The 18,571-nt window shown below is 42.9% G+C and overlaps 1 protein-coding gene across 1 annotated transcript in view; it reads left to right on the top strand.

Moving 5' to 3' along the window:
• Positions 1–5,739: 5,739 nt before the first annotated feature.
• Crlf3 (cytokine receptor like factor 3) overlaps positions 5,740–18,571 on the top strand; it is a 34,451-nt gene continuing 21,619 nt past the window's right edge. Inside the window, exon 1 of the mRNA XM_057774710.1 lies at positions 5,740–5,928. Within this exon, the coding sequence (XP_057630693.1) occupies positions 5,800–5,928 (129 nt within the window). The 5' untranslated portion in view covers positions 5,740–5,799. The remainder of the gene's footprint in view (positions 5,929–18,571) is intronic.

The following is an 18,571-nucleotide window of genomic DNA, read 5'->3' as shown; positions in this document are numbered from 1 at the left end:
CCAGGACAGCCACAACTACACAGAGAGGCCCTGTCTCGAAAAACCAAAACCAAACCAAATAAACAAACAGTGGGGCCTGCCAGATGTGGTGGCACAGGTCCTGCAGAAACAGGCTCATCTTTGTGAGTGTGTGACCAGCCTGGTTCCAGGACAGTCAAGGTTATGGAGAGACAGACACAGAGACAGACATAGAGAACTTATCTCAAAAGCAAACAACAAAAGCAAGGTCCATGAGTGGGTAAAGATACTTCCTATTAAGACTGGCAACCTGGCCGGGCGGTGGTGGCGCACGCCTATAATCCCAGCACTCGGGAGGCAGAGGCAGGCGGATCTCTGGGAGTTCGAGGCCAGCCTGGTCTACAAGAGCTAGTTCCAGGACAGGCACCAAAGCTACAGAGAAACCCTGTCTCGAAAAACCAAAAAAAAAAAAAAAAAAGACTGGCAACCTGTTTTTGATTCCCTGAACCCACATGGTAGAAAGTGAAAAACTGACTTCTGCAAGTTTTCCTGTAACTTCCACAATGGTATACACAGAATAAATAAAAAACTAGATAGATAAACAGATAAATAGATAGAATTAAGAAAAGAAGGCCGGGCGGTGGTGGCGCACGCCTTTAATCCCAGCACTTGGGAGGCAGAGGCAGGCAGATCTCTGTGAGTTCGAGACCAGCTTGGTCTACAAGAGCTAGTTCCAGGACAGGCTCCAAAACCACAGAGAAACCCTGTCTCGAAAAACCAAAAAAAAAAAAAAAAAAAAAGAAAAGAAAGAAATCCCAAGCACAACAAACGTTTAAATATTAAACAAACATTTAAATAAACGTTTAAATATTCCTGGATTTACTGAGTTTTTTTTTCTCCAAAGTCCTACTATTCTCTTGATCTTTTTGACTACCTTTTCCCTTCTTTTTACTGTCAAACCTAATGGTCACCGTCCTAATTCAAGCCTCTCTCATAGTTATCATAACTGTATTAATGCCATGCATTTTTCCTGATTTATCCTGCTTTTCATCATCTATCCTATATATTTATTTCACTGAATAAATGTTTTTTTTTTATATTTATTTATTTATTATGTATACAATAGTCTGTCTGTGTGTATACCTGCAGGCCAGAAGAGGGCACCAGACCCCATTACAGATGGTTGTGAGCCACCATGTGGTTGCTGGGAATTGAACTGAGGACCTTTGGAAGAGCAGGCAATGCTCTTAACCTCTGAGCCATCTCTCCAGCCCCCTGAATAAATGTTTTTGAGGATTTAGTGTATGCCAGGCTCTTCATTATCATAAGCCAGATAAGATGGAGCCATGCCCCACTTACCATTTATTTTCCTAAAATTTTGGTTTATAAATGGCAGTGCATGAGCCTCACTCACTGCCTTTGCTGTGTTTGTTTCTGCTGGTGCTAGATATTGACCCTAGAGCCTTGGACAAGCTAGGTGTGCTGGTCTGAATAAGAACAGCCCCATAGGCTCATGTATTTCAGTGTTTGGCCTCTAGTTACTGGAAATGTTTGGGAAGGATTAGGAGGTGTGGCCTTGTTAGAGGAAGTGTGTCACTGGAGGTCGGCTTTGAGATGTCAAAAGGCCCTCCAGGCCCTGTAATTTATGGATCAGATATGAGCTCTGAAATACTGCTCCAGCTCCATATCTGCCTGCCTGCTGCCACATTTCTCTGACAAGACAATAATGAAATAACTCTCTGAAACAGTAAGCAAGCCCTCAATTAAATGCAGTAAGAATTGTCTGAGCTGTGATCTTTTCACAGCAATAGAACAGCAATTAAGATACTAGGCAAGCCTTCTATCACTGGGCTACATTACTAGCATAACTCTTGGCTGTTTGAAACAGGCTCTTACTGGGTAGTTCATGCTGGCCTGGCCTTCAACTCTATGCTGTCCAGGCTGGCCTCAGCTGCTCCTTCTACTTTGGCATTCTGAATGCTGGAATTACAGGCATGTCAGCATGCCTGGCTAAGGCAATATTTCTTTCTTTCTTTTTTTTTTTTTTTTTTTTTTTTTTTTTTGGTTTTTCGAGACAGGGTTTCTCTGTGGCTTTGGAGCCTGTCCTGGAACTAGCTCTTGTAGACCAGGCTGGTCTCGAACTCACAGAGATCCGCCTGCCTCTGCCTCCCGAGTGCTGGGATTAAAGGCGTGCACCACCACCGCCCGGCTAAGGCAATATTTCTTATCCTGAATTTGTAGGCCTTTGGTTTTTTTTCTTCCCATTTGGACTTTATTTTATCTATCTATCTATCTATCTATCTATCTATCTATCTATCTATCATCTATTTATTTAATGGGTCACTGAGCTTTTATTCTGCATGTAGAACTGCTGGGGCAGTATTTTTGGTTTTTTTTCCAGGTATTAAAGACAGGGTTTCACTATGTAGCTTTAGAGCCTGTCCTGGCACTAGCACTGTAGACCAGGCTGGCCCCGAACTCACAGAGGTCTGCCTGCCTCTGCCTCAAGTGCTGGGATTAAAGGTGTATGCCACTTGGGGCTGGAGAGATGGCTCAGAGGTTAAGAGCACTGGCTGTTCTTCCAGAGGTCCTGAGTTCAATTCCCAGCAACCACATGGTGGCTCACAACCATCTGTACTGAGATTTGGAACCCTCCTCTGACGTGTGGGCGTACAGCTCATTCAGACTTTTTGAGAGAGGGTTTCTTTGTGTGGACCTGGCTGTTGTGGACTGTTATCTATAGACCAGGCTGGCCTATAACTCAAAGATCTGCCTGCCTCTGCCTCACAAGTACTAGGAATAAAAGCATGTACCACTACTGCCCAGTGGGCCTTTGCTCTTTTTTTTTTTTTTTGGCTTTTCAAGACAGGGTTTCTTTGTGTAACAGTCCTAACTGTCCTGGAACTGTCTAGCTCTTGTAGACTAGGTTAACCTTGAACTCACAGAGATCTGCCTGCCTCTGCTTTCCAAGTGTTGGGATTAAAGGCATGCGCCACCACTTCCTGGCCCTTGCTTTTTTAAAAAAGGTATTTTCATTTTATTTTATGTGAATGAGTGTTTTGCTTGCATGTATGTCTGAAAAGGCCATCAGATCTCCAGGCCTGGAGTTATACACAGTTGTGAGCTACCTTGTAGGTGCTGGGAATTAAACCTGGGTCCTCTGGAAGATCAGCCAGTGCTCTTAACCACTGAGCTAACTCTCTAGTCTTTCTTGCTCTTTAACATATTTTAAAAAAGATTTACCATTTATTTTTATTTTATGTGCTTTAAGTAAAAATAGTAAGAAAAGGGCAGCTCTGCCGGCACAAGAAATCCAATTAGGTCAAATCAAACCAAATCAAAATGCCCATCGTTTTATTAAGAATGACGCTCTTGGGTGGCTGAGCGCATGGCAGGGAGACAGGACAGCAGGGAGCCCATGCAGACCCGAAAACCATGTGTTTCTCCTCTGGGCGCACACTTAAATATCCTGTGGGAGTGGTGGGGGTGTCAGGACCTAGCAATCTGGGATTTGGAGTTCAGAGCAATGCGACTCCCAGGCCAGGTCGGATGGCTCGGACAGATGACAGGGGCCGGGGGCTATGCTCCCAGCTTAACAATGTATATGAATTTTTTGTCTACAAATATATATATATATATATATATGTATATATATGTATCTCAGAGGCAAGAAGCGGACACGAGATCCTCTGTATCTGGAGTTACAGATGGTTGTGAGGGTTGTGAGCTGCCATGCGGGTTCTGGGATTCAAATCCCTGTCTCAGGTAGCCTGCAGTCCTGTCTTCCCAGCAAGACATCTATCTGTTGTTAAAGAGTCTCCTTTGTTTCTATCTCCAAATTGGTTCTTTCCCACTTTGTCCTATCTGAGATAGCACTGTTCTTTCCTACTTTGGCCTGCTGCTTTCTGCTTACTTAGTTAATGCTTCCATTCATTAAACCCATAAAAACTATCTACTAAGGACCAGGCTACTTTATCTTTAGGATAAAATCAGTTCCCTTGGCTGCTCTTGTTTTTCTTTCCAAAGGGTGTCTCTTCTATTTTCTTTACTTTCTTATTTATTTATTTTTCGAAGCAGGATTTCTCTGTGTAGCTCTGACTGTTGTGAAACTTGTGCTGTTTTTTTTTCTTTTTCTTTTTGAGACAGGGTTTCTCTGTAACAGCCCTGACTGTCCTGAAACTCACTCTGTAGACCAGGATGGCCTTGAACTCAGAGATTCTCCAGCCTCTGCCTCCCTGGGATTAAAGGCCTGTGCCATCACCACCACTCTGGTTTATAGACCAGGTTGGCCTCAAACTCAGAGATTTGCCTGCTTCTGCCGCCTTCCAAGTGCTGGTGTTAAATGCCTGAGCCACCATCGACCAGCTACTTCCCTTACTTTCCAGTGTTCTTTTCTTTCCTCTTTTCTTCACCTTCCCTCCTTTCAACAGGGTCTCACAGAACTCACTCAGGCTGTCCACAGACTCACTATGTCTGCACCCAGAGAATTATTTTGAGCTCCTGATTCCCCAGGTGCCAGGATTACAGGTGCATGTCCCTGAGTCCAGACCACATGTAGGAAGAGCAGAAGTCTGGCCCAGAACATCTGAGATCTGGCCTCTAATTTGGACTCATTGCATAATTCTGAAACAATCCCGGACAGTAACTAGGCCTGGTAAAGACAATTTACACAGTTGACACCTTGGGTTATGGACTCAACTCCAACCAGTTTTTTTTTTTTTTTTAAGATTTATTTATTTATTATGTATACAACATTCCTTCCATGTATGCTTGCATGCCAGAAGAGGACACCAGATCTCATTATAGATGGCTGTGAGCCACCATGTGGTTGCTGGGAATTGAACTCAGGACCTCTGGAAGAGCAGTCAGTGCTCTTAACCTCTGAGCCATCTCTCCAGGCCTCCAACCAGTTTTTGTATGGGTTTTCCAACAGATCACTTTTGCCTTTTTAAATAGTTAGAAAAAAAATACAGACCATGTTGTGACACGTGAAAATTACTGCATATCTAAATGTCAGTGTTCAAAGGTTTATTTTTACAGCCTTCTTGTCTAGTCTGGCTTCTAGCTCCCCATTCCAAGCAATCCTCATTCCCCAGCCTCTCCAGTAGCTGGGACTACAGGAATGTGACGCTCCTCAGGGACAAGGTCTTACAGCACATGGCCACACCCACTTATTTAACACATCAGAAGCACACAATTTAGCACAGGCCAAGTGGGTTGTGTATCAGTGGACCTTGCGGAGAATGTGTGTCAACACCCGCCTTGGAGTTCTGCCAAGATCCCTGTAGAGCAAGCTGGTCATTACTTGGGCCTCCCTCTTACCTCCCTCCTTAAAGTATCTAGATGGTGGCGCCTGGGTCATAGTAGCCTCCCAAAATGCCCGACTCGGCTGGCATTTACTAGGGAGGTAGTAGAGCGACGATTGCAGGGCCAGAAGCTGTAGCTTCGGCTCTGGGAGGGAGAGTAGATTTCCCCGTGTCCCTCCACTTCCTCCTCTGTGCAGGACAGATAACGCAGCGCCTGAGATTAGCAGTGGGAAGCGCTTAGCGACAAATTCACGAGTTTCTACTAAAGCCTCCACTTGTTTCCTGAGGAAGCGTCGGAGCCGGCGTAGCACAGAGGCCGGGGGAGCAGCTAGGTAGGCGGCGCCACAGGTTCCACTCGCTCTGACCAGGACGCCATTAGAGCGTGTACCCACTCCCCGCCCCCTGTCAATCAATCGGCGGGGGGCGGGGCGCGATGGGCAGGGCAGGGCGGGGCGGCGCTTCCGCTGCGCGAGGCCGCGCGGGGCCGCTCGCGGGAACCCGGCACAGTCGGGAACCCGGCGGGTTACGCGGGCGGATGAGGGAGGCGATGGAGCCGGAGCCGGAGGTGCTGCTGCAAGAAGCCCGCGAGAACGTGGAGGCGGCGCAGAGCTACCGCCGGGAGCTGGGCCAGCGGCTGCAGGGGCTGCGGGAGGCGCAGAGGCAGGTCGGAGGGCCACTGCGGGCCTTGGAGGGCGCGGGCCATAGGGTGGGCGCGCGCGGCGGGAGCGCCCCGAGGCTCAGAGAGGGAAGGCGGTCGCCGACCTGTTGGAGACGAGTCCTGGTGAGGTGGGCGCTGCAGAGTTCTTGAGGGGGAGACAAGTTTGGGAGACCGTGGAAGGGTGAGGGGAGAGCCCCTAAGCCGCCGTGTGGGGCACTTAATGGAAATAGGGGTGGCGTCGGAGGTTGAGCCGCCGGAGCAAAATCCGAGGGATCCCAGAGTAATGACCGAAAAGAGTCGGGAGGAAGGGGGCATAGTGAGGGGAAGTCTGTGGTAGGTACTCAGTTTAGAAAGCCCGGGGCGGTGACCTGGGACAGTCAAGGTGGAGATGAAGTAGACACGGAGAGGGAAGGAGTAAGGAGAAACGGAGAGGTTGAGCAGCAGTAACAGTAATGCCCAATGAATGGGGTTAATACTTGAATATCTCACATGATCGCAAATGCCTTGAAAAATTATTGAGTAGTCTCTAGACGGGCTAGAAGTTTAGGTGAAGAATGTTGAAGGGCAGAAGGAGGAACACAAGATGTTGAAGGGAGGGTATACAAAGGTGAAGGGAAGTGGAAAAGCAGATTTAAAGAAAGGACTGACTCCTAAAAGGAAAAGCTAAATATACTTTCAAGTGGTGCCGTTATCTCTCCACCAGGAAAGGGCCAGCAAAGATATGGGAAAGCCACATGGCTTCTCTCCACTCTCAAAGGTGTACAGGAAAAGATAGAACCCCCTGCCAATGCTGGATAAGACCGATAATCCTCAGGTTACTATTAAGTGCTTAGTTAATGCTTTTTGAGTAAATGGCATTTCATCAGAATCTCTCTAGGCCTGATTTGCAACGAATGCGCATCATTACACTGCTAACCTCCTTGCTGCCGTGTTGAATGAACCCTGGTGACACAGTGCTGTGTTAACGGTGCCTTTGAATGGCGTCATCACCAAGAATTCTCCATAAACTTTGGGTTTTATGTATTTTGAATCTGTGTAGAGCCGGGCGGTGGTGGCGCACGCCTTTAATCCCAGCACTTGGGAGGCGGATCTCTGTGAGTTCAAGACCAGCCTGGTCTACAAGAGCAGGTTCCAGGACAGGCTTCAAAACCACAGAGAAACTCTGTCTCGAAAAAAGCAAAAAAAAAAAAAAAAAGAAAAGAAAAAAAAAGAATCTGTGTAGAACTGGTGTAGGCCAGGCATTATTTTAGGAGAAAACTGAGATCAGAATCTGGCTATGTCTCGCGATTAATGTGATTTGCTGAATACTTTCAAGGGGTTCAAGTGCACACATCTGGATTTCCTTTTGAAAGATCTGCGTTATTCCTTCTGTTTTGAAGTGAATTTTCAAAAGTAGGACTTTAAAAATAAGTGTAAAATACCTCTTTGTATATACTATTGTTTAGTCTGAGAATCTTACCCTGTATACCGTGTACTTTTATCATATCCACTTCCCACTATGTTCCTTTTAACTTTAATTAATTCATTTTTGGTTTTTTTGAGACAGGGTTTCTCTGTGTAGCCCTGGCTGCCCTGGAACTTGCTCTATAGATCAGACTGGCCTCGAATTCAGAGAGCCCCCTGCCACTGCCTCCTGTGTGCTAGGATTAAAGACAAAAACCACTACCCACCTGCTTTTTTTTATTTTATTTTATTGTTTTAAATACAGCTCTTACTAAGTAGCCAAGACTGTCCTGGAACTCATTATGGGATAACAGGAATGTTCCACCACACTTGGCTAAAGAACCCCTTAATAAATGACTTAATGCTGCCCGGTGGTGGTGGTAGCACACACTTTAATCCCAGCACTCGGGAGGCAGAGACAGGCGGATCTTTATGAGTTTGAGACCAGCCTGGTCTACAGAGTGAGTACCAGGGTGGGCTCTAAAACCTAAACCCTGTCTCAAAACTCAAATAAAAGTAAATGACTAATGTTTTGGCCAGTTGAAATATCTTATACATGAGCATGACTGTAGTTTATCTGCCCCAGCAATTAAGCATTAGTGCTGGCACTAGAAGAATGAAGTAAGCACCCGGGCGTAGCACTTACTAATTTTTTGTGTGTATATTGAATGTAATTTTAGTGTGATCCCCACCCTGGATAGTTAAAACGTTTAGTTTCTAAACGTAGGTGTGTGGGTGTGATAGAACACTTGCCTAATAGATCCACGGCACTGAAAAAAAATCTAACCCTATGTTCTTTCATTTTATATTTACTTATTATTAATTTATTTTTTGTTGTGTTGGGCATGGGACCCAGGACTTTAGGCATGCTGGAAAACTGCTCTGCCTCTTGAGCAATTGAGTTTTGAATCCAATAATTTAAATACAGAACATACTCCTATAATTAGTGTGGTTTAGTATGGTTTTCTTTTTTTTTTTTTTTTTTTTTTTTGAAAGGCATTGTCTCATGCTTGACACAGAAACAATAAGAACACATCCATCACAATTTGGATTTCTGATGACATTACATTCTGACTACACCAAATCATAGTGTCAGTCTCCTTTGTCAGCCGGGATGTTTTTTGTTCTGGTTGTGAATTATCCCAGCTATTTCTAACTATACTTGTTCAGATTTGTAGAATAAAGCTCCTGTCAAGTCAATTTTCTTTTCTTTCTCTCTTTTTTTTTTTTTCTTTCTTCCTTTTTTTCTGGGGGCGGGGGTTGAGACAAGGTTGCTCTGTAGCTTTGGAGCCTGTTTTGGAACTAGCTCTTGTAGACCAGGCTGGCCTCGAGCTCACAGAGATCCGCCTGCCTCTGCCTCCCGAGTGCTGGGATTAAAACATGTGCCACCACCTCCTGGCTTAAATTTTAAGAAAGTTCTGTGTTATAAAAATATTATCAAACCGGGCGGTGGTGGCGCACGCCTTTAATCCCAGCACTCGGGAGGCAGAGGCAGGCGGATCTCTGGGAGTTCGAGACCAGCCTGGTCTACAAGAGCTAGTTCCAGGACAGGCTCCAAAAACCACAGAGAAACCCTGTCTCGAAAAACCAAAAAAAAAAAAAAAAAAAAAAAAAAAATATATATATATATATATATATATATATAATCAAAATGAACAGGTGCCTTTGTTTGTTGGTTAGGATATTTTTAGAGTTCCAGTCATTTTCAGATTGATTACATCAAGTATATCGTTTTTTTGAGTAAAAATGTTTTAAGAAGAACTGAGAAGAAGAGATGCTGTACTGGGGATGTCTTTACTTGGTTTTGACTTTTTGTTTTGCCTTTTGAGACAGGGTTTCTCTGTGTAGCCCTGGCTGTCCTGGAACTCAGAGCTCCTGGTGATTGGGTTTTTTGTTTTGTTTTGTTTTGTTTTGAGAAGGGATGGAGCTGGGTGGTAGCAAATACCTTTTGTCCCAGCACTCTACAGAGCAAGTTTCAAGGTAGTCTCCAAAGCTACACAGAGAAACTGTCTCAAAAGGGAGGGTAAGGGGATGGAATCCAAGGCATCATGTGAATTGCTTTGCCACTGAGCTACACCCCAAGCCAGTGTTTCCTTTATTTCCCTTGTAATAAAATTCACATCATGTAATTCATTCAGTGATTTTTAGTGTACTGACAAAGTTATTTAGCTGTAGGAACTGGAGAGATGGCTCAGAGGTTAAGATGGCTGCTCTAGAGGACCTGTGTTCAATTCCCAGCACCCACATTGTAAATAAATACAGTTCTGTGCACTCTCCTGGCCTCCAAAATCACCACACACATTCACACATGCACGCATATGTTGAAAATACCCAAACACATTTAAAAAATAGTTAAAAAGTTAATTAAAAATTGTTTAAATCATGATGTGTTTATTCCAGAATGTTTTCATTATGCTCCAGAAATACTGTGTATTTATCGATTGTCACTTTGAGTAATCTAATAACAATCTAAACTATTGTCTATTTTTATGGATTTACCTATTCTGGACCTTTCCTCCTTCCTCCTCGGCTTTCTTCCTTCCAACAAGGTCCCAAGTAGTCCCCACTGGCCTTGAACTGTCTGTGTAGTCAAATATGACCTGGAACTTCTATCCTCCTGTCTGTACCTCCCAAAAACTTAGATTAGAGGCATATACCATCACTCCTAGTTTAAGTGGTGCTCCAGAACCTCGTGCATGCTAGCTAGCTACATCCTTAGACCCTATGCTAGGCATGTTGTATAAGCAGAATCATGCAATATGAAGTCCTTCATGACTGCCTTTCTTGGCTTAGAATATACTTTCAGCCTGACATTGGTGGCACACACCTTTAATCCCACCGTTTGGGAGGCAGAGGAAGGTGGATCTCTGAGTCTGGTCTACAGAGTTAGTTCCAGAATAGCCAGTGCTACACAGAAAAACTCATATATTGAAAAAGCCAAATAAACAAATAAATAAAAATTTAAAAATGTATTTTCAGAATTCATCTATGTGGTAGTGTTTCTTAGTACTTAAGTCCTTTCATGGCTGAATGTGTTTGTGATATGAATACATCTTGTGTTATGTATCCATTTACAAGTTGTTAGACAATGGGGTTTATTCTGCATTTTAACAATTATGAATTACAAATATCTCTGTGGCATGTTTTCTTTTTTTTTTTTACAACATACCTACCAATTACTAGATCATGTAATTTTTTTATTTACGATTTAACTGTTTCACAGATTCTTGGCATACATTTTATCTTTCCTTTGGTTTCTTACCATTTAAAATTTTCTCATAAGTTTTGTCGATTGTTAAGAAGTGGAGTATATGAAAGTCTGGGGGAAGAAGGATAAAAATCTTTTAAATTATTCTGTCAAAAACATGTAGCAGTTTCTCCTCTGTGGTTAAGTTTAGGCCCTGCCCTCTGTTTTTAGAGAAAAGGAAGTTCTGTGTAGGAATGCAAGGGTTGTCTCTGACTTACTGTTTTGGTTTTTTGTTTTCTTTTTTGAGACACGTTTCATGTTCCTAGGCTAGCTTTGAACATAATATTTAGCTGAAGATGATCTTAACTCCTGCCTCCACCTCTGAAGTGCCAGCAATACAAACCTGTCACCCAGCCCATCTTACTGCTTAAGTAAGTTAAAGGCTAGAGATATGTTTGGTTGTCAGGAAGGCAGATAATGCTCACAGTAGCCTACTCTGATGTGGAAATCATTAAGAATAGTTTTCTGTACTTCCTGGAATCCTTGGTACTAAGGAGTGAATACCCAAGAATTAAATAAATCCCACTCTCTGAAAGTACACCTTTGTTCATTCACCCAGTACATGTTCGTTGTGTACCAGAGGTAACTTCCAAGTCCTGTATACTGAGGTCGGGGAAATAAAGCTTCATGAATTTACTTGTATTTGGTGCCTGATAAGTAGGGTATCACCCCTAAAAATAAAATAAACAAGACGAGCCTGAGTTGTTTTGTATTCATTTTAAGATTTTACATCCACTGTATTTTTCAGCATTTGTGCTATTTCTAGATCAATGTCATTTCTGCCTCTAAGCAGACACTAAAGGAAAGAATGCCAGCTATCCACTCAGGCCTAAGAGCAGTAGCACCTTGACAACATTGCTACATACAGTCTTAGGCCTGACACTTGAAATTTACAGATTCAGAAACTCCATCTGTCATCACTGATGGGGAGGGCAGTGTGAGATCCCAGAGAGCCCACAGTGTTTTAGTCTGTGTGCAGGTACAGCTCACCCTCAAAAATGACTATGTTGCCTTTCCTGTGTCTTTAGTAGGGTGAATTCTGTAGCCTCCAGGCATTAACCAACACAAGTCTTTGCTCCCTCAGAGTATATATGCTGCCTTCCTAATTGAAGTGCTGTTTGGTGGAGGCTCTCCCCAGCTCTGGTCAGCGGTGACGCCTGAATACTTGCTACTATAACTGTGGTCCAAGACTTGCAGCAGTGACTTCATCTTGAAAAGAATGCAGAATCTTAGGCTTCAGACCAGACTCATTGAATCTACTTTAGCAAGATCCCTAAGTGTGATAAGAGAACATTAAAGGGGGCTGGAGAGATGGCTCAGCGGTTAAGAGCACTGACTGCTCTTCCAAAGGTACTGAGTTCAATTCCCAGCAACCACTTGGTGGCTCACAACCATCTGTAATGAGGTCTGGTGCCCTCTTCTGGCCTGCAGGCATACACACAGACAGAATATTGTATACATAATAAATAAATAAATAAATAAATAAATAAATAAATAAATAAATATTAAAAAAAAAAGAGAACATTAAAGGGCTAGAGAGATGGTTCAGTGGTTTAGAGCGTATACTGCTCTTGCAGAGGACCTAGGTTCTGTTTCCAGCATCCATGTCAAGTTAGTGCCCTTGACCTCCACAGTGTCCACACTCACTCCATAGTCCAGCACTCATGTACAAATACCTCCTACATATAGCTAAAACGAAATAAAGAAAATACACTAAAGACTGAGGTGCATGTACTCAGAATACTTTACCATTTCAGTAGACCTTCATTGATTTCTAGGGTTTAAACTAAGTGGATTTTCCTAAGTTGCCTTGTTTTTTTTTTTCTTAAAGATTAAAATGTTGTTTGGGACATGGTGGCGCATTTTGGAAGTCCTAACACTTAGGCTAGAGGAGGATGGAAAGTTCTACCCTAGCCTGAGGAACCTAGTAAGACTCTGTCTCAAAATAGTGTTGAAATATTATACATTTTGAATGTTAGATAATTGTACAAAATATGTTAGATAATTGTACAAAAAATGTAAGGGAATAACTGATGATCTTACTTTATTTATTTGTTTATTTATTTATTTTTTTGAGACAGGTGTCTCTCTCTATAGCTCTGACTGTCCTGGAATTAATTAATGATGTAGACCAGGCTAGACTGGGCTTGAACTCATAGAGATCCCCCTGACTCTGCAGCCCCTTCAACATGCCTGGATGAATAATTGATGGTTCTTTTTGTTCGTTTGTTTCAAGACAGGGTTATCTGTGTAGCTTTGGAGACTGTCCTGGCATTCTCTTTGTAGACTAGGCTGACCTTGAACTCCTAGAGATCTACCTGCCTCTGCTGGGATTCAAGGCCTGTGCCACCAGTGCCCAGCATATAATTGATAATTTTAAGCCATTGACTACCCAGCATGTCTTTTTGTGACAGTATAGCTCTCAGGGTAGCTGAAGCCTTGCTGTCTGTTCTACATCTGCCTTCTGAATAGTTTGTGTTATTGATCATGCCACCATGTTGGCTAGCATCTTTTACTATCTATAATGTAGCCAGTGAATTTTATTTATAATTTATTTGTGTATATGTTTCTTTTCTTTGGTTGGTTGGTCTTTGAAATATGGTCCCATTGTATCTCTGATGACCTAGAATCCACTGGGTAGTCCAGGCTGTCCTCAAATCTTGTTATTCTTCTGCTTCAATCTCAAGAGTGCTGGCATGACAGACAGTGCCACAGGCACCTTGGTTGAGTTGCATTCCTGGGCTCGAAGATCCTCTCAGTAACTGTGTCACAGTATTATGCCTAGCTTAGTTTTTTGTTTTTTTTTGTTTTTTGTTTTTTTTGTAATTGATTTTAGACTACTTCTTGAAGATTTAATTAGTATCCTTGTTTTGTTTTGTTTTTCCTTTGTAAGACCAGGTTTTTTATAGATTTTTATTTCCACAGGACTTGGAAACATACAACAGACTAAAGATTCATGAAGAAAAACAGGTTATTTCAGAAAACCAAGACAGGAAGTCTTAGCTCCGTGAAGAAAAGAAAGCTATTATTGCTGCTTTTATCTCTCACTTCCCCTTCTGTTACCATTTTGAAAACAGTAAGGAATCTGTTTAAATGTAATTTGGTGCAGCAGTAACACTGTTATAATACCCTAAGAAAACATTAAATATAGATCTAGAGAAAACTAAGAACAGATAAAGTCATTTGAAAATAACCCATAATTACAATTGTAGACAGCTCTAGTTAGCATTTTGGTATATCTGACAATGCATATTCTACAGAGGAGAGAAACTGCTCTGTATGTAACTGTGTATCTATTATTTTTCTTTTGGTTAGCAGTATAAGCATTTATTAAGTATATTTTCTCAAAGAACAAACAAAAAAAGTTGCCAGGGTTATGGTGCACTCCTTTAATCCCAGCGCTTGAGAGGCAGTTGGATCTCTGTGAGTTCTGGGACAGCCAGAGCTGTTATACAGAGAAACACTGCTTCAGAAAACAAAAAACAACATTTTTTTAAGGTTTGGGATGTGGCTCAGTAGCAGAATACTTAGCCCTCATGTACAAAGTACTTTTACATGCAGAGATAGATAATTAATAAATAAATACTTCAGAAGTTTTTGTTGGTAGTAGGGTGAAATGTATTGACAAATATGGCAAAATATAAGCAGAATTCTATAGGCAAAACAAAATAGTTGGAATAGAGAGTGGGTGAGCCACGTATAACTCACTCCGTAGACCGGGCTGGCATTGAACTCAGAGGTCCATCTGCCTGTCTCCCAAGTCCTGGGATTAAAGGTGTGTGACACTACTGCCCGGCCTATATATACACACTTCTAAATTTATTTATTTTTTTGAGAAGTGTGTGTGTGTGCGCGCACGCGCGCGCATGCCCAGGTGACTGAACCATATTCATACAGTATCCGCCAAGGCCAGAAAAGGATGTTGAAGTTACCGGAACTGAAGTTACAAGTAATTGTGAACTGCCTAATATGGGTGCTAGGAACTGAACCCAGGCCCTTCAGAAGTGCTTGTAATATGTTTTTTTGTTTGTTTTATGTATATGAGTGTTTGCCTGCGTGTCTTCATTGTGTGCATGTAGTTCCTGTGGCGGCCAGTAAAAGGCCTCTAATCCTCTAGAACTGGAGTTACCAACAGCTTTTATCCACCATGCGGGTGCTGGACACCAAGCCCAGATCTTCTCCAAGAGCAGCATATGTTCTTAAACACTGAGCCTCTCTGCAGCCCCCATCATACATATAATTTTGATAGAGAAAACCACTTTTTTTTTTAAAGACAGGGTTTCTCTATCTTTGGAGCCTCTCCTGGAACTAGCTCTTATAGACCAGGCTGGCCTTGAACTCACAGAGACCCACGCGCCTCTGCCTCCCGGGTGCTGGGATTAAAGGCCAGTGCTACCACCACCCAGCAAATTGCCCTTATTTTTAAACTGGTAAAATAAGCTAATTTGCTTTCTAGAAAGTCTGCCAAGTGTAGGAATAATCTTTTAATATTGAAGGCTGTCAATGATACACTTATGGCAGTTGTTTTACTTACTCTTTTTATTCAGGGAATCTAGTGAAATTTGACTTTCCTGATTCTGTAAATGAAGATTAAAAAATATAGTGCTTATGCTGGGCGGTAGTGGTGCACGCTTTTAATCCCAGCATTTGGGAGGCAGAGGCAGGTGGACCTCTGAGTGTGAGGCCAGTCTGGTCCACAGAGAATTCCAGGACAACCAGGACTATGTAGAGAGGCCCTGTCTCAAAAAACGAAAAAGAAAAGAAAAAAGTAAGAAGTACTGTGTCCATTAAAATGGCTCAGCAAGTAAAGTGTTTGCTGCATATGGCTGAGGACATGAATTTGATCTCTGGAACATGTGCAAAGGTGGAAGGAGAGAACCAAATCCACAGTTATCCTCTGACCTTCTCGTGTATATGATGGTGCATGACATCCCATCACACATACGCAGAATAACAATAAACACAAATTTTAAAGGGGGTATTTAAAATGTTTAGCACAATGCCCAGGACATAGGATATTCTTGGTTGATTAGTATAATTAGTCTTAGCCACAATGATAAAAACTACTAAATATTATTCAAAATGACATTGTTGCTTCTACTGACAACTTTCCATGTTCTTTCCCAAAAGGAAAGTTCTTAAGTAGACTGGCTTGAAACTTGTGGTATTCCTGCCTCAGGCTTTGGGATGCTGTAATTGTAAGCGTGTGCCACCATGCCCAGTAGAATGAGGTTTTTGTTTTTTGTTTTTGTGTGTGTGTATGGTTTTTTTTTTTTTTTTGAGGTCAAGATCATGCCTTATTCATTTTTACAACCCCAGTTCCTGGCACATAATAGACCTCAATAAACATGTGAATGAAAGCCTTTATAAATGTGGGTGTAGTTTTGCAGAGCTCCTTCTTAGATTGTAATCTTGATTATATTAATTCTCTTCATTAATGCAGTTAATCAAGAGTTAAACATCTGTCTCATATGGTTTGGTTATCTCCTGCTGCATAATAAATCGTTAAAAGTTCAGCAGTTTCGAAGCAAAGATTTTAGTTCTTTGGTGTGGCACATTCATAACCCTAGCACGAAGGCTACAGGAGGAGGATTTCTAGGAGTGTGAGGTTGGCCTGGGCTACATAGTAAGACACTTCCAAAAAAAAAAAAAAATGCCAGGCAATGGTGGCAACACGTCTTTAATCCCAGCACTCGGGAGGCAGAGGCAGGTGGATCTCTCTAAATTCAAGACCAGCCTGGTCTACAAGAGCTAGTTCCAGGACAGGCACCAAAGCTACAGAGAAACCCTGTCTTGGTAAAACCAAAAAGGGGTAAAGAAAAAAAAGACACTTTCTTTTTTTTTTCTTCTTTTATTATTATTATTATTATTATTATTATTTTTTTTTTTTTTGGTTTTTCGAGACAGGGTTTCTAAACTGTGGTTTTTTGGAGCCTGTCCTGGAACTAGCTCTTGTAGACCAGGCTGGTCTCGAACTCACAGAGATCCGCCTGCCTCTGCCTCCCGAGTGCTGGGATTAAAGGCGTGCGCCACCACCGCCCGGCTTTGTTTTTTTTTTTTTTTTTAAATATTTATTTATTTATTATGGATACAATATTCTGTGTCTATGTCTGCAGGCCAGAAGAGGGCACTAGACCCCATTACAGATGGTTGTGAGCCACCATGTGGTTGCTGGGAATTGAACTCAAGACCTTTGGTAGAGCAGTTAAAGCTCTTAACCTCTGAGCCATCTCTCCAGCCCTGTTTTTTTTTGTTTTTTTTTTTTTTTTGTTAAAAAATTTTTTTTTTTATTTTTATGGTTTATTTAACTTTATTTTATGTGCATTGGTGTGAAGGTGTCCGATCCCCTGCAACTGGATCTTCAGACAGTTGTGAACTGCCATGTGGGTACTGGGAATTGAACCCGGGTCCTCTGGAAGAGCAGTCAGTACTCTTAACCACCTAGCCATCTCTCCAGCCCCCCAAAAAATTTTTTTAAAAGAAAGTTTTTTTTAAAAGCTTGCATGTTCTGTTTCCCCCAACAACATTAGTGACACATCCCTACAGGAATGCTACATTTAAGACCAGTTGGTCTATGTATATGGTCTACATAGTTCCAGACTAGCCTTGCCAGGGCTACATCTAAGACTCAATAACAAACAAAGCTGAAGATATAGCTCAGTGGAAGAGCAGTTTCCTATTCCTAGCTGTGTGTGGGCATTGTTGTTGTGTGTGTGGGGGGGTGCATGAGCACATGTACACAGATGCATGTGGAGGCTGGAGTTTAATGTCAGTGTCTTCTTGACTGCTTTCTGCCCTAGTTTTTGAGACAGGAGTCTCTCTCTGAACCTGGAACTCACTAATCCTGCTAGACTGTCTGCCAGTAAACCCCAGTAATTCTCTCTCCACACCCCCATCCCTACCCAGTGCTGGGATTACAGATGGACACCTCTGTGCCTAACTTTTTCCATCAGTGCTGGGATCCAAACTCATGTCCTCACACTTGTGGCATAACATACTTTATTGACAGAATTATCAGCCAGTAGCCCCTGTATATTCTTGTTAGTTTTTGTTTGTTTGTTTGTTTATATTTAGCATGATTTCTTTATTGAATCTTTGGGAATTTCGCATCATGCATCCCAGTTCTGCTCACCTCTCAGTTCCTCCATATCCTCTCTTCCCCCTGTAGTGGCCCTCCCAACAACAATACAGCAAAACAAAACACCAACAAAGGGCGACTTCCCTCCTGCGTCTTTCCCACCCCTCCAACACCTCTTCATTCCTCCTGGTGGGCTTGGGAGCTGTGATGTGTCACACAGTACACCCTTTTCTCCAATCGTCTTTACTTGCACAAGGCCTCTGGTTTCTGGTACACCATCATCACTGGGTCCTCACCAAAACTCTTCTTGGATATTCTGTGGTCTCCCCAAATCATGCAGTTATCATTCCGTGGACCAGTCCTTTCATGAGCTCCAACAGTCCTAGATGGAGTAGACGCTAGGCTTGGCCAGCCTCACGCCCACCTGTGGGTGGTAGTTGACGTGGTCAATACAGGCCACCAGGACACACACCCCCTCAGGTGAGAGGTGGGGTCATCTCTCCTGAGTGCCTGGGTGGAGGGACAACAGCTCTCCAATGAGGGTAGGGGCCCGTTTCATGGTCCATGGAGGGGCAGATTCGCTTCAGATTGGCTCTTTGATTCCATCATAAATGGTTCCCATGGCCCACTGAGGTGACATGGGCCACAGACATCAACATAGACCACAGCTAGAGCCGGACCATGGACCTAGACATGGCCCTCAGCAGCAACTTGAGCCTGTATGATATCCTGGTTCCAGGTGGGAGCGCGGGCCATTCAGATCAGGGTGGCTCTGGTGGTGATATGGCCCCTGAGCACCAAGGCCATAGGCTGGGACCACAGACCTAGATGTGGTCCTTGGCAGCAGTCAGGTCTGGATGTCTCCATTGCTATGTGGGTGC

Source organism: Chionomys nivalis, chromosome 7, assembly GCF_950005125.1.
Source record: "Chionomys nivalis chromosome 7, mChiNiv1.1, whole genome shotgun sequence".
NCBI classification, from domain to species: Eukaryota; Metazoa; Chordata; class Mammalia; order Rodentia; family Cricetidae; genus Chionomys; species Chionomys nivalis.
This window is presented reverse-complemented; position numbering and strand designations above follow the sequence as displayed.